General features: G+C 39.1%; 1 protein-coding gene across 1 annotated transcript; it reads left to right on the top strand.

Moving 5' to 3' along the window:
- The first annotated feature begins 336 nt into the window (after positions 1–336).
- LOC150084335 (uncharacterized) lies at positions 337–26,340 on the top strand. The gene is made up of 4 exons (XM_090376186.1): positions 337–531; positions 6,660–6,787; positions 26,115–26,227; positions 26,321–26,340. Exons 1-4 carry the CDS (start codon positions 385–387, stop codon positions 26,338–26,340), a joined length of 408 nt encoding a protein of 135 aa, XP_090232312.1. The 5' UTR covers positions 337–384.
- Positions 26,341–27,963: the final 1,623 nt, after the last annotated feature.

Below are 27,963 nucleotides of genomic sequence, written 5' to 3'. Positions count from 1 at the left end.
ACAAAATCAAAGAGGCAAATAACTGGGGATCTTCGCGTGCATGTACACTTTACTACTTCTAAATAGGCTTCGATATTTGTCACTTGATGGACGAACAGGATGTAAAATCTAATGTTAACGTAAGATTTTAGAACATGAGTAGAGAAAGACAGGATGTGGAGCAGAAGAGGTTTAACTTCCGCCCATTGCACTTGCTGGATGTCTTTGCACCTGTTATACCTCCCTATAGCGTGATGCTCCAACTGTTCTGCGTCGCGTCCTTATATCTGACGTATTCATAATTTGCTATAAGAGCTCTCTTCCAAGAAGGTATCCATCTACTCGTCTGGAAGTCAGCTTCGAATACAGAGCTTTCTTTGCAACATTAAAACTTGTAGTCTAAAAATGCTTTCGCTATTAGTCATTGCTTCTCTTTTACTACTGAATTCCGTTAACGCAGATCACTCGCACGATGGAGGCCAAGGAGAGGGGATAGAAAAATGTAAATGTTCCTTTGATGATCATCACGGACAGAAATTCGACAAAACAAAGGTAATAGCAAGGAAGATATTTCTAATTGAGATCATCATGATTTGGTGTTTCATTTTCAGTTCCATGTTATGAAATAAGTTCAGTAATATTTTATTTTTGAAGAGTAGAGTGCTAGGGTTGTTTTTATTCGAGTGACTCATTAAGTAAGGTGAATTATATTTAGATCTTTATGTCTCAATATGTAAACAATATATCGTATAAATTAACTTGTCTTAACGTGTTAATTTATGCGATATAAATTGTTAATATTGGTAGTGACGGCCACTTTTTGGACTGAATTCATTCCCAGTTACTGTTTGCACGAAATTAAAGTTTATATTAGTCGTTTGTTATCAAAAGCTGGTATAGAAATGGTTGTTTTAGTGTAGAAGACAAAAAAAATGCCAACTGGTGAGCCAATAGAAGCACTGATAATACATTTCAATGGATGATGAAATTTTTTATTGACAAAAAACAGCTATAAACCCTTTTATAAAATATGAACTTAAACTAGAGAGGAAATCTTCATCTATATTCTGCTAAATAATCGACAAACAAAAATAATACGAAGCAATTTTATGATTTCCTGATTTGTTTTTTTTTTTTTTTTTTTTTAAGTCTACAGCTCAATTTTTTTCGCAACCAAAATTGGGCCAAATGAAATCTACACCCTATCATTAAAATTTTTGGCCAAAAAAATTTTAATTGCATTATGGGATAGCAGTTTCCGATTCGATGAAATTCCAAATCGATCACTATTGGAAATGGTTGATTTTGCAAGTAATCGAGAAACAAAATTAGGGGATATACCAGCGCAAATGGTGGGCCAGATTAGCTTCACGGGTACTTTACCAAACGAGAATTAAAATCAAAATTTTATTAACATATAACAGTTTACATAAACTTGTAACTATTATACAAATTACTAAACAGAATCAACTCTAAATAGAATGAAAGTAAAATAAAGATAAAACTAATAACGTCGATCAATAAAAACGCTAAAATAAAATAAGAATTCAATTCGAGAGGGACAATAAGTGGAGTACAAAATAAAAAAGAATAAGAAGGCCTGAAGACGAATTCCGATACTGAAATCCGAAACGTAACCAATTTATTTTATTGTTGGGATAAAATTGGTCTAATTATCTGAATGTCCTTTGCATTCCAATAAACTAACTAATACTTCATGTGGAAAAAGTGTCCTAATTTAAATCTTTCTCACAAAATAACAAGCTCTCAAAGCGGAGTGTGTTTTTTGAAGAGGTATTTCGCCTTGAAAGCTTGTTATTTTATTCTAGCTCATGTATTCCTTGATCTTAGTAGCTTTTATATTTACTTTTCTTTTATTCTATTTAGTGTTTTTTTTTTTTTCATATATACGTAACTTAAGCCTTCATAGCCAAGAGTATAGTAGCACATGCTCTTTGAGTAGATCAGGGTTCAAATCCCTGAGAGCTAAGTGCAGTCGATCTGCCAACCAGCACAGGACCAGGGCGGCACATTATGGTCCATTTCTCTCAACATGAATTGTTGAGAAGGCTTCCATCCTGCATTGGACTGATTATATTAGACTGCAGTTTACCTTATCGTTACCTTCATGTAACTATTATATTTTATAAAATTTTCAATTCAGTCGTTTCAGGAAATCTTTATATCATGTTTTCAAAAAAAAAGAAGTCCAAATAATGCGCCTATTGTCTTCGCCCTGTCCGTTCGTCCGTCCGCGAGTAACTCCAGTCCCAGTGGCCGGACTTTCATGAAATTTTATATTTGAGCCTTTTAAAAAGATTTCTCGAGCATTTCCAAATTTCTTTAAAATCGGACCCAACGAAAATCCAGCTATTATTTCTTTGTCCGCCCGACCGCATCTAATAACTTGACTCCCACAAAATACAGTTTCACAAAATTTTATATTTCGCTCTAATAGAATAATTTGTCCATCTTTCCCAAATTTCATTAAAAGGAAAACAATAGAAATCCGGTAATTATTATTTCTTTTTTCTTTCTTCATAAATATTATACAGGCTATTCAGAGATCTAATATTGTAGTTCAGCCACTGAATATTATGTTTGTTATGTTTGGAGCAGTACGCTCGTTGGAGAAATGAATAGGAAAACGTGGCGGATACGCAAAAACGAAATTTTCCGGTTTACCCATTAAAGTCATTGACTTTTGCTCTTTTTGGTTATAAATCATAAATTACTGCTATTTGCTACAGCTCCTGAAATGTAAGGCACTGAGTACATTAACTAACTTGTTTCTAATATTTTTGCAGTGGTATCAGAATCACCACAATAGTAATGTCGAATTCTATAAGCATGTGGGGTCATGTAAGCAGGAGTATCGAGGTTGGCTGAAGTCATACGAACCAATGGGCGTCCCAAACTCATCTGGCCTTCTGTGCAAAGCGGTGGTGATGTTCTTGCATGAGGTTTGCTTTTGTGGTACAGTAGTATTCTGTCTTATTCTGGAGGGCTCTGTGACCTGAATGGTGTATCTTAGCACTTATGAAACCAGGTTCATCTCATAATAATACTGTGACTATCGTCCTGGACTTTTCCACAGCTACTGGCCAAAGGCACGAATTATGCAAGACTGGTATACAAAACAACGATACGCGCATCTGAGATGGCCAGCACCGTCATTGGTACGAGTCTCGCCGAGAACCTGTCGTATCGCTTGGGACTGCACATCAAAGATAAGTCTCAGCATCCAACAAATTTGGCTGACTTAAAGACACCAAACCACGGCTAGTCGAATTCATTCCACGTAAGATTGTCGCTGTCGTAAACACCGAAAGTGGTGTACCTAGGTGCTATTACGTACATCCTCAAAACTTTTTGTAGTGTAGTGTATATACGCGATATAGAGTTATACGCTTAAAATGCAGCCCAGTTTGCAACACTGATTTTTGTTAGAAATGAATTCAGTCAAGATTGTTAGAGAACACGCTGGAAATAACCATCTTGCCTGTGTAATCTTTTCGTCTAATGATGCCACACTGCCAAGGATATGTTCATCAATGGTGAATGCGCCGAATGGTCATCTTATTTGGTACAGGCATATGTGGATATTTATAACTGAATGTACTGTAATGTTTCAAAATAAATGTGTCCTGAAAAACCAATAACACGCTCAATACAAGTAAATGCTGTAATGATCCTCAAATCACTGCTATCAAAACGAAACAGCTTTTTGCCAACTGTCTAAATATATCTCACGCCACACCTCACATCATGTACTCTTTCGTGTTTACCTCGATATACACCGTTGGCAGTGGGTTCGAATAGTTCTGTATTTAATGTTACATAGTAGTATCTTGGCCTAGAATAATACATTGCTGATAACATGTATAAAGGGCAGATTTTCCAAAAGAATATATATATATATATATATAGAATATCAATAGAAAAAGTAAATCAATCCAATAATAAGAATACCATCAAGGACTTAAGAAAACGCAAAAAAAAAAAAAAAAAAAAAAAAAAAAAAATTATTATTATTATTATCGCTTTTTACCGACAATCTAGATGACTTCAACTGGGGCCAACCACCCAGAATGAAGGCAAAAAACGACAAGAAGTTCTCTGTTTCTGTGATGATCAATATATGCTAAGTAATTTAAATCTAAACCAAATATAAACCAGTATAGGCCGAACATAAATCGAATATAAATAAATCGAATGAAGATAATTAATTAAGAAAAATTTTGAAATATTAGAATCAAAGGTAAATCAGTGCATGCTAATATAATTTTATCGCAATGTTTAAGGATTGCTTATATCTGCAATAGTAATAAAAATTGTTCAGCGGGCTTAACAGCGTTGTACGGCAGGTTGATCAATAATAATTTCCCTATCGCTTACCTGAAATATCACTTCAGGAAAGCAATTAGCATAATTAATTTCAAAAATTTGTTTTCTGAACCTATCGTTTCAATATAATTTTCAATAAAATCGTTATATTTAGTGCCATGTATATATGTAAATAGGATACACTTTGCATTCTTGGTGTCTTACGGCGTAGAAAACTTGTACCCACCGGCTTGCAAATTACAGTGTATCATTTTTTTTTTTTTTTTTTTTTTTTTTTTTTTAATACATATAGTTAAATTCTTTTAATTTACTTAAATTCACGCTGAGATAACATGCAAATTCAGCTCAGGGTCCTACTATAGGAACGGGTTTGCGATCCCGGGCATACCCGAGCCACAACTTATATCTTGTAATGCCTTTAAGCTGTCCTACACTCTTTATTTTTATTTCTCCGAAATTATTAGGGCAATCCGAGGACGTAGGAGAAACTATTTCTTATCTATACCACTATTTTTCGCCTTTGTGGAGTTCAGGTTCTATTTTTCCTACTCCTTTAGTTTTTCTTCTTACTATCTGCATGTTTCTCTTTGCGTTAATTTAATTTAATTATTTATTTTTACCGTATCCATCACATAGGGGGCACCACATATTATTTTGACGACTATTACATTATGTCCTAGATACGGTCAAATGTAGTATGTATTATATATTTAATCTTGTTTTAATCCTTAAATTACGTTCTCTGTCGGGTCAACGATGATTAATATATGCTTACATTTATATTTTACTTATATTTCTTACCTTTGATTCTAATATTTCAAAATTTTTCTTAATTAATTATCTTCATTCGATTTATTTATATTCGATTTATGTTCGGCCTATACTGGTTTATATTTGGTTTAGATTTAAATTACTTAGCATATATTGATCATCACAGAAACAGAGAACTTCTTGTCGTTTTTTGCCTTCATTCTGGGTGGTTGGCCCCAGTTGAAGTCATCTAGATTGTCGGTAAAAAGCGATAATAATAATAATAATTTTTTTTTTTTTTTTTTTTTTTTTTTTGCGTTTTCTTAAGTCCTTGATGGTATTCTTATTATTGGATTGATTTACTTTTTCTATTGATATTCTGTAGACATTGTGGGTGTATTGCATGATTGCTTGCAACTGCATTAACCCATAAATATTAGTTATTGTCTTTTAACTTTCTTGCTTTGCTTTATTTCTTGCTTTCCTTTTATCACTAATATAACTATTAATATATATATATATATATATATATATATAAACGACTATTGTCTTTCCATATCTTTTCGTCTGTGTGTCCGTCCGCATGTAACTATTCTTCGACTCCCAGTAGATACATATTCATGAACTTTTATATTTAGTTCTTTTAGAATGATTTGTAGAACCATCCAAAACTCTATTAAAACCGGCACACGGAAATCCAGCAAATCATTATTATTTTTTTCCGTACAGTAATACACAAAAATAAATTCATAGAGTAAAGGTGGTTTTAATAAAGCATTAGCCTTAGGCAGTACCTGCACACTCCGCGTGTACTCGTGAACGCGGTGTCGCTTGTAAACATATACAAATATTTGTTTATACAAAGTATATATCAACACTTTTCACTTTATATCCAACTTTTATCCGGTAAATTCTTACATTTTGCAAGTTCGTTTTGGTAAAATTATGACGAAGGTGATTTTTATAAATAAATAATTCAAATTAAGTTGTTTATTATTTTTTTTTAGAAAAGTTTTCTTTAAAAATTCTAGTGTGGAAACTGAAACCATAATCAGATATAATATTTTATTCACTATTAATAGAGTGAATATATTGCCGAGGCAACTCTGCGGGACAACAGACATATCCTTCCCTCCTTCCATGGCCTTGTTGAAAATAGGAAAAGTGAATGAAGAATAAAATTATCAATGTTCCTGTTTAAAAATCGGCAAAGAGATAATCGGAGAGTGAGAAAAGGTAAACAATGATAATTTCCTGCTTCATCCACTTTTCCGTTTTTTTAAACAAGGGCACAGGGGAGATATATCTTCTATCCCCTCCAGGTTGCTGGATAATATATTCATTATATTCGAAGCCCCTAATGTACAGTATTTCAAACATAATGGGGAAAAAATTCGTAAATGTGATTATCAAACGGACTTTGACCAATGCGAACCGTTAATGATAGGATTTAGTGTATAAGATCAGTAATAATGCGAAATGAAGTGAAATTATTCGTTTCATTTTTTTTTTCATGTTTTATTGTTCATGTTTACCTTGTGCATATTAGATGGAATTAAAATGCATATTTTATTACTTTACAGCTGATAGGAGAATGGCATGTGGTCGGAGCAGTCAAATCATTAAAAAAATATACCATAAAAGATGATGATTTGTGTTATGATCTTAATATAACATCAAAGTGCACATATCTGTGTATAAAGACATATAGGTAAGCAACATCGTAAACATTAAAAATGTAATATATAATACTTTCATACCTTTACCAGTGATGTGTGGTATATATTCAAAATATTCCCAGAATGGTTTTTGTGAAACTGTGCTTTTAATAAACATTTCCCGCGCGGGAATTACGTTCTTGCCGGGGTTGCGAATTTCTTGGAAAAAAAAATTATTCCACTAGCGTCTTTCGGTTTCTTAACATCTTTGAGACAATGCTCTTTCTCTAATTCTATATTCCTGTGTTGGATGTAGAATTACGCTGTGTGAATTACAAAATAACGTAACGCTGTTATTTTATGCTTACTGACACGCTGCTTAACTAAAATGAAAATGGATGGTATACTGTCATTCAGCAAAAGCCAGTCCCTCTTGAGTCCAGTGGAGAAAATCAGAAAAATTGGAATGCAATTCGTCATCTGAAAGAGGACGTCAGAACTTGCATGCCTTCACGTCCTTCACTTAGAGATAAGCATTGATGGCGACGTGATGTTGTGCAGTCCCTCTCGCCAGGATAATTATTTCTGGGAACGTTTTGTTTGTATCTTGTATTAGTTTTCCTAAGAAATATCAGTTGGCTGATATTTTTGTTGATTTGTTTATAAAAGATCTTATATACAAGAATTACTCGAAAGGTCTCGATTGTTTTACACTGCTCATAATTAAAATTGCCCCACCTAGAAACGGATTAACTTAAATCTACATGTATATAAAGGTAAATTTTAGCAGGTCAAACTGAATGCGCAATAGAATGTCTAATCATGTGTCTATTACCGCCGGCGATAGAAATCTAATGGTGCTACCAGCACCATTATTTTCCTACGACAAGCGAACAAAACGATGAGCGAATGACTCTTTAAGAGTGTGCAATACTTTTGACATGCAAAGAGCGTCGCTATTCACAGCTGTCGGACTTTGAACGGGTAAGGCTGTTGGGCTGTCAGAAGGTGGATGGTCAGAAAGGCAAATCACCATTCGTGCAAATCGGGGAGAGGTGATGTCCGAAAGGTTCGATGTTGATGAAAATAATGGATAAAGGAAGTTGCTCGAAAACGTTTCCGCGGTTCTGGTGGTATCAGAAAAACATCAGAACGGAAAAATCGATGGAAGTCACAATCCACCAGATTCCAACACTGTATCTCCATATCTGTGTTGAACAGCACAATTATCAGACAACTGTGACACTGGGGCTGTATTCTCCGTATCCGTTGCCTCTTTGGCCTTTGACATCTTCCCATCGCCATCAGTGTTCCCAGTAGTGCAGAGAGACAGCTGCTTGTGTAAAAGAATGGTAATGACAAATTTAGTGACCAATCATCTTTTTCGTTTTGGATCCACCAACAGCCATATATACATCTGGAGACAAGCTGAGGCCGAAGTAATCCAGCCTGCATCAGGAAGCGGATTATCGTGCCAACTTCCGAAATCATGGTACGGAAGCCAGCAGTTACAATTGCCATTCACTTCTAGTCGTTACTGATAGTACGTTGACGGCAAAACATGTTGAAATCATTCTAAGACTAGTAGTTCTGTTTCTAGGCTCCATTCTAGACGGTATTTTCCAGTAGAAAAAAGCCCACCCACATACGGCTAGCATATCCCGGCAGTTCCTCTTGAGATGGACATGGGATGGCACCTAAACGTTAGTTCAACTCGACATAGTACACTGATGAATATAGAATTCTGAAATGGCCAGAACTGAGTATGGTGTTATGTTTGCATAGTTGCATGTTTTATTGTGCTGCTTTGTTGTTTCTGGCCAAATAGTTACTAGGAAGCAGCGATCATCAGGAAGGCTGATCCCTAGTACCAGTTCACGCCACGAGGAGGCAGGCCACAACAATACGCATTCTATCAAATAAAAATTGCAAGACAAGAATACTGTATTCACTGTAGGAAAAACAGTTCCAGTGGATGCCAATAGAACACGTACCACTTGGGGCCATATCCGGTGGTACCAGCCGTAATAATAATAAATAATTAAAAATAAAAATAAAAATAACGAAAAAAGAAAGTAAAAATTAGAAATAAATGAATGTTAAATCCACCTTTAAAATAAAAAATATATATATAATCAACTGTCTAAATACGACAGTCAGGCATACTGAAGGGAGAAGTGAAATATGGTAACAGGTGGATTTAACCAGCAGCCGCTGTTGTGTAGCCTAGTCAAGGAGGAGGAGAAGGGGTTAAAATCAGAAATCCCATCTGAGGATATAATCAGAAGGTAACAGCCAGGTATCTGTTGTTGTGTAATGAAATTTAAGTGTAGATAGAACCAGAAAAACTCGGGGCAAAACAGGAGACTCAGTTGGGTCGATGCTAGAATCACATGAATGAGGAAACACATATACAGTTAACGAAGATAGTTTCTGTAAGGAGTAAAATAAGTACATGAATGATTTGGTACTGAACGAAGTAGGATAAATACATGAATGATAGGTTCATGTATTTATTCTGTCCAAACTATATCAAAAATTTGTAAGGCAGATATCCTTATAGTATAGGGAAGCCGGTTATCTGGCGCAATCTGTTAAAGAATTTACTTTCGTAAATTCTTGGACGGTTTCAGAAGTTTCCTTACTTGCAATTAAATCGTGTTCATTTGCAGGAGAAAAATGGTGAGACATAGTTCAGTCTTGTTACCGAATGTCTTGGTAGACTGAGCAGAAATAAACGAAGTATGTCAGCCATCAGTGCCATTTCATAAACGAGAATCTGTAGAGTTGAGATTAAACTGCAAGTGCTCGCATTCAAGGATCCATATCATGTTATGAAGTATACTCAACTCAGTCATGTCCACGCCAAGTTATTATCATTATAATTATTATTATTATTACTAGCCATATAGTGCAAGGAAACCTGAGGCTTATGTTATACAAGCTAAAAAAATTTCCCAGTTACCCCGAGAGAGAGAGAAACAGAGAAGTAGAAGAGAAACACCAACCAGCTCACTTCTGGTGAGTAAGGGCTTGGCACACCCAGGGTCCTGAGCTGAATATCATCATTCTTCTCTTTCTTGGTGATTCTCTCTCTCTCTCTTTCTCAATTTTTTTTTTTTTTTTTTTTAGCTTGTACAGAATAAGCCTCAGGCTTCCTTGCACTATATGGCTAATATTAATAATAATAACTTACCGTGGACATGATTGAGTTGAATAACACGTAAACTCATTTATTCCAACATTTTAAGAGAATTTCAAAATCCTTTTGTAGGAATGTGTTAGGATGGTGAGAAACCAGATGGAAATCTGAAGGCTCTCAAACAGAATAATACAGAGGACGTTCTAAACTGTTCCATTCAATCTGTTCTACCTATTCTGCTGTTAATTTCGCAGTATATATAGAACATTATGGTTAAGAATTAACAGTGTGGTATTATACAGTGAACTCGATCACGAATAATTTTCCTCCGCTGCAGAAAATGGTACAAGCCTCTTTTCCTTCAAAAAGTACTCGATTGATCTTGTTTTTATACTGGGGATCGATGATATTTCCATATCATGGACGTTTTCCTTGACTGATGTCAAAAGAAGTGTGTACCCCGAGTCTCATCTCCTATAACAATTAGGTCTAGAATGGGACTCCTTTCACATCATCTTTTGTGTGACATGTGACTGTCATTTCTATTAGTCGGTTTCGGTCATAACTGAAAACCAAACAAGGTCAGTTACATGTGATCTATCACGCAGCAATCCATAAATGTTCACAGTTACGTTTCTGTACCACATCTAGTTTTTAAATTACATCAATAGAGACATTACTTTCCGATTTGATCCGTGCACCAATGTCAGAAATGGAAATATAATTTTTACGTCATCACGGTGATGACGTAAAAATTATAAATGAATTGCATAACAAACTAAGTCCAGATGTGATACTCGAATTCCTCTTTAAATTTCCGATTTAGTCGTCAGATGGCGTTGAGAATATTCTGAATTTTTATGTGTCGGTAGATGGCGCTAGTTATCTTTTATCCAGCATCGAAAACCCGAGTTATTATTGCTGATGCTTCCCTCCACCCCCCCAAAAAAGGCATGGGACCAAGTTCAAAACTCAAAAATAAATGAAACGCCAACTATGGCCAAAAAAATTGCATCGAGAATTGCCAAGGAAATTCGAAAATAGAGGATTATGGGAAATGAACCTGGACTTTATTTTACAAACTATTTGTGATTATTATGTCATTGTTTGGTTTCAGACACAGCAGCGACTTAGACCATAACGTGCCACTGTGTATTGTGAAAATGGTTGAATTTTCGCCTTACATCTGCCTTAGAAGGCTAAGTAACCCTATACTTTTTTCCACTACTGTACTATAGGGAGTATGAAACTCAACACCGTGTTTATCGCCGTTCCTCTCCTTCTTTCCCCCACTCGAGCGCACGTTCCTCTTGCGCAACACTAAGTAAGGATCGTAATTGCAATCATATCCTACCTTTATTAGTTGGGTCACAGCACGGCAACATACCATTACTTGATCAGCTACTGACCAACTTGGGAGATAGAATATGCGACAAAACAAAGAGGTACTAGATTATCTTCATCGGATAAGGAGTAATAACAATTAAAAACAGACTTTAAGGTGTAACCTGAATTTTATAACTGTGGAGTCGATTGTTGTCATGCAGTTCCTTATGCAGGGAATTGGATTTCCGAGTTCAGAGGTCTGGAACGTTCGTTCAGAGCAAATATGAAATTCATTTTCTAATCGATGAAGCTCCTTTTTTCCCCAAATATCAGCCCTGGGAATTTTAGTCCCCCCCCACTAAAACGAGCTCCTGGCCAATGGGAGCATGGTAAAAGTGTAAAGGGGGGAGGACCTATATATTTAGGTAAAAATAAAGGACAAGGGCTTTTCTCTCACTTCTGCTACTTTTGGCTTCGGTTGTCGACAGATTGAAGACTAACCCAGAAACTTAGGTGAACCTTTTTTTCTCCTGATCGATCGCCGTTCTTTTATCAACTGCCACTCCTCCTCTTGGCTTTTGATTTGAGAATCATGACAAAAACCTACTCTTCAGACTAAAGAAGCCGATTCCGCTGCTTACCCTGAAATATCACTACTCAAAGACTTTCCAGCTGAAGCTTCCATTAGGATTTAGTAGGACGAGAAAGGTACAGACATTGAACCAGTTACAGTTGGAACAAAACAGCTATTTTACTGGTATGTTCTACTTATTCACCCTCATTTTTTTAGTACAGAAGCATTCCTCCTCATTAGAACATTTATGTAACATTATATGATACATTACTTTACAAATTAGTCTAGCATATCAATTAGTATTAATGTGATTACTCAAACCCAGATTACTATACATTGTTGTGGTACAGTACTTATATACACGTATACTGTTGTAAGATGAGGATGCAACGGAAGGACATAAACATATCTTCAAACCTGTACCATTAGCTTGAGACATATACTGTATCATTTTTATCTATTTAGTGTGAGAAAGAAGGCATTCTGTCCCATATCTATTATATATCTTTGTGAAAGTAGTAGGGAATAAATTATGTTTTGTTTAAGTATCCTTGACTCTTACCTATTCGCTTGCTACACGTTATCCTTGGCACAAAATTTATGGTATAGGATTCCTAATATATGCGGCATTCCGAGTCCTGACTATAATATATAGGAAAGGTCTTGGAGTGAGTAAATCACAACGCATGACCCAAGCTGCAAGTTCTCCTTATTAGCATTAGCAGAGGCATATGATGCAAGAAATAAAACTTATGCAGCGTCGGCCGAAAAAAAAAAAAAAACTTCCCATTTCACCTCTCCATTCGTTCAAAGTGCCTGTCCAGCTCAGCCTTAAATTTATTTAGGCTATCAACTTCCACAACAAAAGATGGAAGTTGTTTCACCAATCAACTACCCGCTCGCTAAAGGCAAATTTCCGCACATCTATTCTACAACTATCTTTCCTCAATTTCAATCTATGCCCCCTCAGGTTCTTAATCTGAGCAAGAGGAAGAATCCCATCAGCATTCAGCTTGCTCATCCCATTCAAGGCCTTACACACCTCAATCCGATCACCTCACAGGTGCCTACTCTCCAGGCGCTGCAATTTGCAGAACTTAAGCCTTTCTTGCTAAGAGCACCACTTTGTTCCCCTCACCAGTCTTGTTGCCCTTCTTTATACTAGTTCTAGAAACTCTAGACCCTTCCTAAAATGAGGCCTCCAGACCTGTACACAGTACTCTAGGTGTGGCCTGACCATTGCCTTGTATAACGGGATAATCGCCTCCCTGTCCCTGCCAACAAAATTCCTATATATTATTCACAATACTCCATGACCTGCCCTGGCAGTCCGTCTGCATTATGCAGTCAAATATTAAGTTCGCTCAGCGAACTTAATATTTGACTGCATAAGTACCCTCAGGTCCTTTTCACTTTCCACTTCCCTGAGTGTAGTACCACACAGCTGGTACATTTCTCTTGGGTTATTGCTACCCATATGCATTTGTCAATGTTAAACTTCAGTTCCCACTTAGCCCATTTGTCCAACTTATTGCTCCCATAGGATTAAATAAATTGGGCAAATGGAGTACTATACTGTCTTTACTGTCGTTAACAACTCTGCCAACCTTTATATCATCTACAAACTTAAATATTAAACAGTCTCCACCTACAACTGTTTGTTGAGTAGGGGCTAGGCTTTTTACTAACCAGGTCTGAAGTTCAATCCGTGTAACTTCGGAATGGTCAGGAGAGAGGTAAACCAAACAGAGTTGTACTTTCATTTGTCGGTTCACCAGTGTTGTATAAAGCTTCAAAGTTGTTAGACTGGCTTAGTTTAACTCTCTCCTGCCACTGGATTGGAAAGAATATTTGGACGCCCCCTCCTCTTCCCATACCTCTACTGTTTCCGATACCTTTGTAAGGGGTAGTTTGAAGAAGTATATAATTTTGTCGCTCATTTGTCAGCCAGATCTCCGTTAAACAGATGAGATCAGTTTCTCTGAGAGATAAAAGCGTTTGGAGGGAGTGGAGCTTATTAGATAAACTCCTGACATTTTGTAGGAAATATCGCAATTGCTTAGTTTTTGATTCAGTCTCCAAACTAGCCATTAGTTGCTACGTTGGATTAGATTGTGAGTTTTGTCTGTGTGCCCTCACGGGGCGTCTTTCTTTAAAAGGCTTAACCAGTGTTCCTGGAGGCCAGTTCTTCTGGTTCATGACAGTATTAGTGGCGTTAGATGTGCATAATCACTAGGAAGGAGGCATAGCATGGGTGTTTGGTTCTTAATTTCTTTACGTCCACTTCAAACCCATATTCCATCAAAAAGAGACACTTTTAATACTCTCTGTTCTCGTCTCAGGGCCCAGTCTGGATACGAAGATCCTTTCTCTGGTGCGAACAGCTGATATATGGTATATGTCCGCCAGTCTTCTTGCCTGAGTAATCAATGGGAGGTTCGTATCAACTGATACATTAGTAGTTCGCTGAGAGAGATTAGGTTTAGATGGGACATGCTTAAATTTTTTACTTTGGTTTTCGACTACGGGAATTTGGACTGTCTCCGCAAATGTGGGATACTCAATTAATCGAATCCGTTATGCTTGTTTTAGGGCTTACAGAGGTCTGGGTAGGGACTATGATTCCTCTTGTACATGATGTTTCAGTCACTGCTCGGGAACCTGATGTATCACGTCTTCGCGGACATGACAGCCTAGTGGAGTAGGAATTTTGTTTAGCGAGTTGTTGTTGGCATGTTTTTGTTTTTTTCTGAAGTTCGGCACATTCGTTTGCATTCTCTCCTTCGTTCACATGGAGTGGAATCTCTGTGGTAGCAGGCATACTATCCAGGTTCTATTAGTGAATGTTGACTTGTTGGAATTCCCATATCACTAACAAATTGTTTGCAGTTGTGTTTCTACGTCATTTAGTTTGTCTAAAATTACTTGGTTTTGGAATCTTAAATGTTGGTTTTCTTTAGTTAGATTACTAAAGTTGGTTTGCAGTGGTAACGTCAGCTCCCTAAGCACTCGTTCCGACCGGCTAAGGTGCCCTGAGAGTTGTGCTAGGTGGTCAGGACATAGGCAATTATGTATAGAGGTAGGGTGTTCTTTTCTGGAAGAAGTATTGTGTAGTCGATCATTAACTTTTGATAGGCTCACTTGTCCTTTCTCATTTTCGAGATGATGCTGGCTCTCTCTTTGTGATAGTTCATTAGTCTCAGCCATTTGAATGAGGTGCTTGGGATTTGCCAATCGCTTCTGTTCAAGGTTGTGGTTAGACTTATATAAGTCAAAGTGGTCTGTTATCATATGCTTGACGGTTTTATTTTGTTCTCGCATAGAGAAAACTTCATCCCTGAGATCTTCAGTTTGCGCCGCCCTAGACGTTTTATCAGGAAGGTTACATGAAGAAAATCTTTATTGTACAGTAAAGATACAATACAATAATGTGCCCGCCACAGCCAGGAGGCCAGGGGCTTGACAATGATATGGGGTAATATAAAAATATGTACAGTAAAAACATTTGTGCAGTATAAAAGATTACATAACAATTAAAAACGTAGCATTAGCCATTCAATAGATATGAGTATGTACACAGTTGTGAGGCGGACAGTACACCAAGGTATGTACACGTTCATATGTACAAAGCACATATTTAAGCATATTCACACAAGTCAGAATATTTCACAGTGCCACTTGATGTTCGGTATTGCATTTTCTTGTGAAGACAGTTCGTCGATTTGCCTGCGACGTGCCGTTATGCGCCCCATAGGAGATAGCAGATGGAGATATCGGTATGAGTCGACATCAGGGGCCAAACAAAAGGGGAACAAGTTCGGCCAACGAGCGCCTGTAATTGCGATCAGAAGCGAATTTCTGCAGGTCAACTCCGATCATTAGCAGGGCTTGTACTGTCGGAAGTACTTGTCCAGGTAGGAATCTGTCACTGATCTTCAGCCTGTTCCGTTGTAGCTGAAGAAGAGGGGTGGTTCGTAAGGACGGAAGTGGAACATGCCACTGGCATATATCCCAGAAGTCAGGGGAATTGATTTTTCCAACCAGCATTTTGACTGTGGTCGCAGTTCTCCTCATGCTGATTATTTGAGGCAGCCGCGGGATTTGGAGTTGGTCAGCCATGCTGGTGGTCCTCTGCTGAGGGGGGAGTCGATGCTTGTGGGTTGCCCACTTCAATATCCAGTATTCACTGGCGAAGATGGGCTTCATGAGAGAAGGTACTGCAGATGCCCATATTTCAGAGGCGTACAGAAAGGTAGGATACACAATGGTTTCCAGATATCTGATTGTGGTTCTTGCATCTGTGTTATGAAGAAGATGTTGACGGGCAATCCAGCGCATTCGGTTGATCTTGCGTAGAACACATTCGATGTGACAGTTTAACCTAAGGTTTGGGTCGAAGGTTACACCGAGATCTTTGTGTTTAGTAACACTTGGAATAACTGCACCCTGCAGTGAGGGTTGTATGGATGCGGGACACTTCTTCAGAGAAAAAACCATAATAACGGATTTTTGGGGGTTCAGTTTGAGACCGAAATGGTTGAGATGGCTAGAGAAAGCTGTGATCTTATTACAAATTTCCGATGTGATCACTCCTCTGTCGGCTGATGGTGGTATTTCTGTTAGGAACTTTATATCGTCGGCGTAGGTAATGACATCATCTCTGTTACATACAAACGGAATAAGGAGGGCGGTAAAAAGTAACCCCGATAAAACGCCACCTTGCGGCACACCAGCATTGATGGATCGGGTATAGCAGAGGTTACGATGAGTGAGGTACACTGTTCTGTTCCGGAGGAGCGAGTGCAGAAAAGCGAAAACGTCACCTTTGATCCGAAAGAAATTGGTTAGGAGATTCAGAAGGGCTGAGATGTTGAGGCTATCAAAAGCAGCTTCAATATCGGCATAAACAACCGCCATTTCTGATTTGGCCTCAAATGCATTTAAAATTTCCGTTTGGACTGCCAGAAGGTTGGAGACAGTTGATCTATTAGGGAGAACATAATGGAGTTGTTTTGATGATTGTGGAAGAAGATGGCGTGTTATATGCGGAAGAAGGACTTTTTCCAGTAGCTTTAGGAGCGTGGATGCAGTGGAAATCGGTCTGTAGTGCTTCGGCTGGCTTGGTAGTTGAACTTTAGGTAGTGGGGCAAGACTGTATTTGCTCCAGGATGCAGGAAACACTCTATGAGAGAGGATGGAGTTGAACAAGTAGAGCAGAGGATCAAGGATATATGGACTGAGGCACTTTACGATGAAATGTGGGACATTATCGATGCCAGCGGTGCATGACGGACGCAGCGAGTTGATGGCTTGACGAAGCTGCTGTCGATCGATTTGAATGGAAAACAGCTCATCATCTGGACTTGAAATGGGGTCTGGTTGGTAATCATATGGTTGTGTGATGTTGTCTTGGAATCTGGCTACATAGTTGATCCATTCAACTGGATTGAAATTGGAATCTGGTTCAGAGTTACGGGTATATGGCACTTTGCCTTTGGATAAGGTCTTGTCAGTGTATTCTTTAATGGCTTGCGATTTCAGTCTGTTAAACAGTGCTCTAGCTTTGGAGTACTGAGTTCGGTCATATGCTGTACCAGACTGTTTCCATTGTTTATGGAGGGACTGTTTGCACTTGAAACTGTAATTTAGCTCCGAAGACCACCAAGCATTAGTTCTAGCGGAGATACTGACCTGTTTAGCTGCTGAGAACATAGTAACGGTGTGCAACCATCTCGTTAATATGTCTAGAGCCAGTTCCGGATCTCCTGATTCGAGAACTTCCCAGGGAATTAATCTTGTTGCATAAAGGCATCTGTTCGGTTGTAGGAAGGTGGGAGAGATGATGATCTTCCTTTTGACGTAGTGGGAGACATTAAAGTTGGGCGTTGGGAGCTGCAATAGGACTACGATGGGTTCATGATCGGATTCAAAGTGAGTTTCGGGTTTAATGTCGACGCTACAGGAACCAGACGATAATATGAGATCCAGGCGATGAAGACCTCTAGTTGGGCCTTCGTTTATGATCCTGAGGCCACTAGGTGCAATCTTAGCCATAAGTGACTCATGAAGATGTTGGAGATTTGGTGGTAAGTTAAAATCTCCACAGATGAGGTGGATAGCAGATGTGTGAAGCGTATTTATTAGCCAGGATGCAATATCATTGATTGTCTGAGCATCGGGGGTTGGGGGTGTATATATTGCACCGAGATCTAATAAGCAAGAGTTGACTTTGACCGTTACTATCAATGCTTCGAATAGATTGGATTTGCTGGAGACTACATGTACGAACTCAAGTCTACTGGCATTTATGATGACAGCAACGCCCCCACCACAGGTATGAGAGCGGGAGGTGAAGAAAGATTTGTAACCAGCAGCTTGGGCGGAGGCAATTGATTCTTGTTGTGGTTCCAGCCAGGTTTCAGACATGCAGATGACGTCAGCCATTTGGGACAGAAGCATCTGCTCAAGTGTCTTGAGCTTATTTCGAATACTACGGACATTTTGATAAAAAATCTTGAGTGTAAGGTGACACGAGACCTTCACGAGTGCTGATTCGAGGACATTATTTATTTTCTTTGTTGGCTTTTTAGCACGGTTGGTTACAATAGTTGGTATGAGCTGAGGGTGGATTTCATTGTAGCTGTGGTATTGCAGAGATTGATCAGAGGTTTTGTCATTGGGGTATGTATAGGGCTCATCATCGTGTGACCCTGATTCCTGGTTTTGGGGCTTCTGAGAATAGGAATGCCTATCAAACCGTCACGCTTGGGAGCAGTCTTGGTGAGATAGCGCATTAGCCATGGCTAGGCGTGGGGTGATATTGGATTTAGGTTCATAGTATGGCCTGAGTAGTGATCCAGACGGCCAGAGAGCAGTCGCTGACATGGAGCTGAAATTCTGGGCATCGCACTCAACTTTGAACGATGTATGCAGGGGTGTTTTCTTAAGAAGTATGACGGACACAGTAAAGTGCAGCTCATGCATTATGTATGACTCGATATCATCAGGAGTTGTATTTGGGGCCAGTCGGGAAACGAATAGACTTCGTCGAAGACGGACAGTTGGTGGATTCATCGCCTGCAGCCTGGAGGTGGCCGAGGTGCCCATTTTAAATGATCGCCTTCTCTTTAGTACATTTGGGGTTCCCATTTTACCCTCTTCAGGATGGCGAGGCTTACTGCAGTAACTCTGGGCCACAAGTGTAGGAGGAGGTGCAACTACAACTTCCGCCCGGGATGGTTGTAATGTTAGCAGTGGGGGGCCGCAATTGTGGATTTCAGGTTTCTTCGGCATTGTAGGTTGATACACTCGGCTTGAGTACGAGTAAGTCTCGACGATAGTTTCAGGATTGGGTTTCCATTGCAATGTAGTAGATGGCTTCTGTGATTTGTGGAGTGGGACACTAAGTGGTTTATCTGGATTAGCTGATTCTTCCGTAGGATTGGCAGGGTTTCTGGTCTGGTTTTCCTGGCAAGGAAGTTCTTTGGCTATCTGGATCTCGGGACAATTTAGTGTTTGGCCTGAATTCAGTGCATTAGTGCTGTAGGATAAGTTATTGTGATCCTGATTAGTAGCGCAGGTCTGAGTCGTAGCGCATTTAATAGCTGGACCACCATCATAACATGTACACAAACTTGGATCTTGAGAAAAGTTATCAGCTATGGCGGATACGTAGTTATTAGTAGTGCAGAGCATACGGTGTTTGATATCTTCAAGTATTGATGTTATAATAATTTCAAGTGATTTACGGTTCTTGAAGAGGCACGCGGAGTGGCTAGGAAACAAAGATTCAGCAAGCGAAAAATCAGTTTGTGTAGACACATTAGTAAACATGATAGAAGGTGGGGAGTTCCTTCTTTGGGGATCTGCATGCATTGTTGGCTGTGCATGCGGGATATTGGCGAAGTCTTCTGTTTGAGTTGCTACAGTGGCGACACTGCGATGGTGGGACTTATCCTTTGCATCTGTTAAGTTAGAGCCCAATACTTTCAGGAAAGAGACATGTTTCCTCCAGCGGGCGACATTCAAAGTTTGGAAGGGCTAAACATAAAGTGTCACGTTCTGAACTATGCTCAGTTCCGGTTTGATTTCGTGGTTATAGATGCCTTATTTCATTCACAATTAGATCTAGTTTTTTTGGAATCTCTTGTCGATGGTCAGATTTTTTCTTGGTTCCTAGGCAAGCTTCCACAATCGAGTTGGGTGTTTCACTTGGGACATCTAGACTCGCGGTGCTGTTTATTTCGGATTGCCATATTGAATATTGAAATTCATTTAAGTTTACAATACTCTTTTCACTGTTAGAGCCACCATCAGCAAGGTTTTCATTATGACGGCTGGCATATACAATACTATCACTAATATGCCGTCGTCTACATCGATTTCTGTGGAGTTGCGTCCTGGAGACAACTGGCTTAATGTGGGTTGTAAGATTGCCATTGGCATTAACAACATAACTCTTATTTACGGGAGACTGTATCCCAGTATTAAAATTCATTGCAGAGTTTGGTGTAGAAATGGCAGGTGCACTGTGTTCGCCAGCTATTTTGTCGTTAGTATAAACCCTGGGTGTTTTCTCCAATACCAAACCGTCTGTTTTCTGACCAATTGGTACGTCTCCATGCATAGAATCTTCACTGATGGTTGGCTCCTCACATGGAGTTTCGTTTTCATTTACAGAGTTCTCTGAGATGAACACGACAGCAGGACTGACATCACTGTTCCCATCGTTTGTTATTGACAGCGGCTTATTAACGGAGTTATTATGTTGGGTCTCAATTCCTTTCGATTTCGACTTTTTATTTGCTAGTACTTTTTTACGTACAGATGTTTTACAAGCTTGGCACAAGTAGGATTTTTGCTTAGCTAATGATAATTTTGAAAGATTATAAACACAACAAGCCCCTAAGCTGAGTGAGCAGCTGATACATTGCACGGTGAGCGCCGCAGGCTTTTGGCACTGGCTACACATGCTTTTTGCGGCGCATGTGGTATTCTTCTGAATAGGACTTGGCATGTTTAAATTCCACAAATTTTTCTACAGTACAGTGAACGTAGAATATCCTGCTTTCAAATGACTTTTAAGTTTAAGATAAGAATAGTAGTTACTTTAAGACGGTTTTCTAAGGCGACGCTCAGTGGACTTATTTGAACTTGGTGGCCGTTAGATGTTAGGGAGGAGGCTACTAGGGAATTTACCTCACTTAATGATTGAGGGATTAAATCGGCGCTATTGTGTGGCAACCTTGACCTCGTGAGGTTTCTACATACACAGTTTAGCCTTACTCGGAGAATGGCTTACTGTGGTTATAATAAGCCTTTTGTGATGTCTGCAATATATGCAACAGAAAAATGACAGTAAAATTTTACCTGTAATAGAGAGTTGGACGATAGTTCCATCATTGGATCGCTGATATTAAACGGAATCTTCTGGTATTTAATTCATCATGGTGCACTGTTACGAACACTGTATTTTTGGCTCTTAGCGCTGAGCTTCAAAACGCATGACCGCACGAATACACATTTGCTGCTTACCTTTATCAATATCACTGATAAATATACAAAACAACAATGGGCCCAACACCGAACCCTTGAGAACTCCAGTAATAACATTTGTCCACGAAGAGCAGTGTCCATTGATTACCACTCTCTGTTGTCTCCCACACAACCATCCCTATATCGCTTGTAGCAACTTATCCTTAATGTCATACCTCTCCAATTTGTACAGCAGTCTTCCATGTGCAAGAGTATCAAAAGCTTTCCTGATATCCAAGTATATGATATCAAAATTTTTTTGGCATTCAGTTCCTTTGTGACCACATCATAGTATCCAATCAAATTGGTTAGACTGGGCCTCCCTTTAACAAACCCATGCTGTGCCTTAACTATTACTGCAGTCTTGTCTAGATGATCCTGCAATGCTTCTTTAACCAGTAACTCCATTATTTTCCTGTTGTCTATAGTTACACAAGTAACTATAGACTAACAGTTCTATAGTTACTTGTATTACATTTTTACCCTCTTTGTGAATTGATGATACATTCACACACCTCCAGTCTATAGGGACCTCCCTGAGACCAAGGCAGCTCACAGAATTATGGCTAAGAGTTTGCTTACTTCCTTTGCTGCCTCCTTTAATATAACTAGATAGATCGCGTCCACACCACATGCTTGCTTTATGTTTAACTTCAACAATTTATACTCCACTTTGCTCTCAGTTATTACAAAATCAGTTACCTCCCTGTCAGTGGCGTAGCTACTATGTAGCCAGGCAAGGCAATTGCCACCGGGCCCGGGTCCTTTAAGAGCCCGGCGTCTTTGGCTGTCTCCTCTTTTTGCAATTTTCATTAATTAAGTAGGAGCCCGAACATGTTCTTTGCCTCCGGGCCCGAAAAAGGGTAGCTACGCTAGTGCTCCCTGTTAGAGTTTGATAAACTTCTGGCATTCCCCTCCTTGAATAACTTCTCATGTGTGAATGTAGATGCAAAATACTCATTCAGCTTATCAGCTATCTGAGTATGATCATCAATAGTCAACCCATCTATGTTAAGTGGTCCAATCTGATTCATCCCTTTCCTTCTATAATTTACATAAGTAAAGAACTTTTTGCTGTTTTTCTTTGCATCCTTTGCCAACGATTTCTCATAATCTGCTTTCGCCTGCCTAACCTCCTTTGTGACTTGATTACAGATTAGCTTATATCTGCCCTAGGCTTCTGTGTCACCTGATATTTTATATGCATCCCATACATTTTTCTTCTCTGACAGGAGCCTCATTAATTCGTCTGACATCCATTTAGGCCTAAACCTTGAACGGTATTTCTTAGTTGGAATGAAAAGCCTAGTAGCCTCCAAAATTAAGTCCCTGAAGGCTTCTTCCCATTTAGAATTCAAAGTTGGTAACATCATCAGTTGCTCCCACTATACAGAATTTAAAAACTGTCTGAGACCCCTGTAGTCACTTTACGAAAGTAACAGCCCTTCCCTTTAGCCTTAATAGTAGTTACATCTTTAAGTAATTCCCACATCAGTACACTGTGATCACTATCGCCCAGTGGTTCCTTTATCTGCAAATTCTTAATCAGATCAAAGGTATTACTCCCTCGGGTTGCCTCTCGAACATGTTGCTGTAGAAAACAGTCATCCAATAAATCCACAAAAGTCTTGCTAGTGTGTGTGTGACCACACACACACTAGCAAGACCCTCTGTCTTCTTCCACTCAACCATCGTTTTATCCATTGTAGCAACTTACCCTTAATACCATTCTGCTCCAATTTGTACAATAGTCTTTCATGCGCAACAGTGTCAAAAGCTTTCCTGAAATCCAAATATATGATATCAAAATTATTTTTTGCATCCAGTTCCTTTGTAACCACATCATAATATCCTATCAAATTTGTCAGACAAGATTTTCCCTTACCAAACCCATGCTGTGTCTGAATTATTGCTGCAGTCTTGTCTAGATGATCTTGCAATGCATCTTTAACCAGTGACGCCATTATTTTACCCGTAACAGAAGTTAAACTAACTGGTCTGTAATTACTCGTGTCACCCTTCGATCTCCCTTTGTGAATTGGGGATACATTTGCACATCTCCAGTGAGTCCAAGGATGCTCTCATAATTATGGCCAAGGGTTTTCTTAGTTGCTTTGCCGCTTCCTTTAATATAACTGGATAGATCTCATCCACCCCAGGTGCCTTTCTTATGTTTAACTTCAACAATTTCTCCTCCACTTTGCTCTCAGTTATTACAAAATCATTAAGCACCCTGCTACAATTTGATAACTTCTGCCAGTTTCAAACCTTAATAACTCCTCATGTGTGAATGTAGATGCAAAATACTCATTCAGTTTGTTTGCTATCTGAGCAGGATCATCAACAGTCGAACCATCGATATCAAGTGGACCAATCAGTTTCATCCCCTTCCTGTTAGAGTTTATATAATTAAAGAAATCCTTGCTGTTTTTCTTAGCATCTTTTGCCAAAGATTTCTCGTAATCTGCCTTCGCCTGCCTAACCTCCTTTGTGACCTGATTACAGACTAGCTTATATTCTGCCATAGGCTTCTGAGTCGCTTGATAATTTATATGGATCCCATGCATTTTTCTTCTCTGTCACGAGTCTCATTACTTCATTTGATAACCATTAGGCCTAAACCTTGAACAATATTTTTTAATAGGTATGAAACTTTTAGTAGCATCCACGATTAATTCCTTGAATGCTTCCCACTTAGAATTTACTGTTGGTAACATCGTCAGTTGATCCCACTGTACAGAATTTAAAATTTGTCTGAGACTACTGTACTCACCTTTACGGAAGCAAAAACCCTTTCCTTTACTCCTGATGGTAATTATATCTTTAAGTAAATCCCACATCAGTACACTATGATCACTGCCACCTAGTTGTTCCTTTATCTGCAAATTCTTAATACACGAATGATCACTGCTGATAACCAGATCAAGAGTATTACCCTCTCTGGTTGCCTCTCGAACATGCTGCTGCAGAAAACAATCATCCAATAAATCCACAAAAGTCTTACTAGTGTGTGTGTGACCAACCCACAAATTCCAGTCAATATCTGAAAAGTTAAAATCCTCCATTTTAAGACATTCTGATTTACTGGCCCACTCAATTTCTCTATACAACTGCTCATTACACTCATCAGATTCATTAGGCCTATAACAAACCTACTCTCATTTTTCCTTTCCCAGTGCTTATATCACACCAAACGGACTTGACATTGCATTGTCCACCAACATCAATTGGATGCACTTCCTTAGATTTTATATGTTTCTTAACTAACAGCATAACTCCTCATCCCTTCCTGTCCTGTCTATCTTTTCTGTACACATTGTACTCCCCAAATTCCAATTCTGCAATGCTTGTCTATGTGACACCACGTCTCGATATCTTGTCTATATGACACCACGTCTCTGATATCCCAACAATATCTGCCTTTGATGTCTTCACTAGCACTTCAGCTCATCAAATTTATTAACTAAGCTCCTAGCATTGGTGTACATCCACCTGTTTCTAATCATAGTTACCTAACACAGCCCATGTATTTACTTGTTCCATTATGACTCCCAGCCGTCCAGGAAATCTCCATTGCCTTGTTTTCCAGGCTGCTGCTCATTCTAATAGAAGTAGTGCAAGAATCACTTTTGCCTCTGCCTGCAACCACTGTTACCCTTTTAGTCTATCCCCCCGAAGCTAGCAGTTATCCGACCCACTTAACACTGCCTCGATAGCATCACAGCAAATATTCTTGCACCCTTTCTATTTGCCTAGTGAAAAGCTTTTATCATGACTTTGAGAACTTTATAGCACACGAGGTCAATGTCCAATTACAGAACCAACTATACAATCACCTAAATTTGTTGTTTTCTGGAACATCCAGTTATTAAAATACTAATAACCAAACCCGCCCAGTAATATGGGAAATGCACATTTCCAGGGTTACTGTGCGGGTTTGGCCCAATATAACAGTATGATGCATGTTGTGTGTACTGAAGAAACGAGAGTAGTTCATGGGGGGAATGTTCTCCCTCAGGCTGAGATCAGCTAACTATAGCCTCATCAAAGAAGTTTTTAGAAATTTCTATAGTTATCGGGATTCGAACCAAGGCCTCTCCACACAAGTGACGAAACCACCATACTGTCACGAAGGACTCCTCTAAATTAGGCAATAATAATTTGTTAGAAAATAACTTGTATTAAGGTTTGACTTTCATGTTTAGTCTTAATACATAATACAGGATTATTAAAATGAAGTCCGGGGTTTCAGAATTTTTTTTTGGGAAAGCGCATGTGTCATAATCATTTGCAGCCATCTCGAAAGAACGCATAATAACCCAAGTTTCGTTCCCACGCTCGCGATATTCGGTATGCTGCACGGTTAACCACCAGATGGCGTTGGACGCATACCGCCGTGCAGTCGTTCGTTTGCCTGTGACGCTAGTTCCGCTCTGTTGCGAAATGGCTTCGGAATGTAATGAGAAAGCTTTTACTGTGTTGGAATTTCATGTAAGTAAATCTATTACCGTTGTGCAATGCCACTTTCGGACAAAGTGACTTTTTCTGATGAATCGACCTTCCATTTGTCGGGGAAAGTGAATAAGCAGAATGTGCGATTTTGGGCGATTTCACTAAAGGCTCTCATATTGAATATTTATGAGGTATGTAAAAAAACTTCATCACTATACTTGCATTCTGGAAATATTTCTTTCTTCCTATGTCTGCTCATGTGTGTACAAGAATTGTTTGAAACCCCGGACTTCATTTTAAATAACCCTGTATAATTGGTATACTTTATGTGTTTCTTTTTTCAATTTTATAGACATCACAACGAGGAACAAGAGAACGGTGATGATGAGAAGCCCCAAGTGTATGCAGGAAAAGCATTTCAGTCAGACTCTAACAGTCCTATATTTACAGTATGCTGTCCCCATAGTAAGTATAAAGAAGAGGCTTATATTCGTCTAATTCTTAATTATTCTTAACTATCTAAGTATACTTAGACAGTTAAGAATTTTCTTTTTATAGATATTGAAGAAGGAATCTGATGTGAAACAAATACATAAAAATCCCTCAATGCCTTCATTGAAGGGCTTTTGTGTTGCCTTTAATTATGAGGCTCTTATAGGGCCTCCGTCCTGAGCTTCTACCCCACTAGGATAATAACAAATATTGTTATATTTGTTAATCTTTGTGGTTGAAGAAAGAACTATTTAGTGGGAACCCCGGTACCGCTAGACAACAAATACTATACACTATGTCCATCTATGTCTGCACGCACCAAGCGTCTACTTATATCAGAGTCAGTGACCGGTTCGGGTATGCTCCCTCAATCAGTTTGTGCAAGCTGGAAAATGCAGATATGCAGTCTGAAAAACTTATTTTCCCACAGAACGTCCAGATGCAAAAGAGACCTAATACAATATTTGCTTGTTGTTCGGATTAGGTTATCTGGCATGTGTAATTTATTATATTGTTTCTCGCACCTGCAAAAATCCAAGAAACAACACGCACATGAAAGCAACGTGAGGAACAAAAAATAAGAACAAACCACTTGAATATATATATGTAGTTAAGTTAATCTATATACGCTGAGTGGAGAGAAATCATGCAATACATATCTAGAAACGGGTAGGCCCACCTTTTGCTCGGACAAGAGCAGTCACACGGCGATGCATTAAGTCCATTAGTTCGCGAAATCGTTAAACAGGAATGTCTATCCATGCTTGCTGCACCGCTGTCCATAATTCCGTCGCATTCCTGGGTGGAGGATCAAAGCGCGAACGGACCTTTCCACAGCACCCCAAAGACGTTCCACAGGGTTCATGTCTGGGGAACGGCGAGGAAATTCTATGGTGGTATAATCTGCAGAATACTCTTCGAATCATGTTCTAGTCACAACGGCTCTGTTGGGATGCACATTCTTGCTGGAAGAACCCATTGCCCTGGGGTGCACGATGAACATGAAGGGATGCAAATGGTTTGCAAGGATGGACAGGTAACCTGGACCGTTCAGAGATGCGTCTAGGCGTACCAGAGGTCCCAACGTGTGCCAGTTGAACACGACCCAGACCATTACCGACCGTCCACCTGCCTCAACAGTTCCTTGTTGACGTGATGGGTGCATAGCTTCATGCAGTTTCTGCCAGATACCTTCCTCGTTGAAGTCGGCGGTGATCTGTGCCACTGTCGCTCTCCGGTTGGTTGAAACAATGCGAGGCCGACGTCGGCAGAAACGTTCATCCACCACCTTTCTCAGCCCACAGCGCTGTTCACGATGATATGTTATTCCGGAAATGCTATATTCCTGATGCACTCTTGATACTATCGAACGGGGATAGTGTAATTTCTGTACCACCTCCGCGATAGAATGACCCATGTCTCGGTAACCCACTATTACCACTCTTTCAAAGTCGTTCAACTCTTTATCCATACTGACATCGAATTACTGTCTTCGTGAATGCAGTGTATCTATATACCTGCCAAGCGGTGGGTTCGTCCACTAGCGAGAGGGGTGACAGCATCGAGTTGCCCAGGAACCAAGTATCCAATGAATTCTGTCCTTTCAGTGTATTGTCCAGACGTCTAGATAGATCCCAGCAGTCATGATTTCGATTAAAACAACCAATTGTCCGAAAAATATCCCAAACCATCATTCAACCTCCTCACAA

Source organism: Mastigoproctus giganteus, chromosome 6 (assembly GCF_048544385.1).
Source record: "Mastigoproctus giganteus isolate SK-2022 chromosome 6, ASM4854438v1, whole genome shotgun sequence".
Classification (NCBI taxonomy): Eukaryota; Metazoa; Arthropoda; class Arachnida; order Uropygi; family Thelyphonidae; genus Mastigoproctus; species Mastigoproctus giganteus.
The sequence above is the reverse complement of the archived record's forward strand: the minus strand, read 5'-3'. Positions and strand labels throughout refer to the sequence as shown.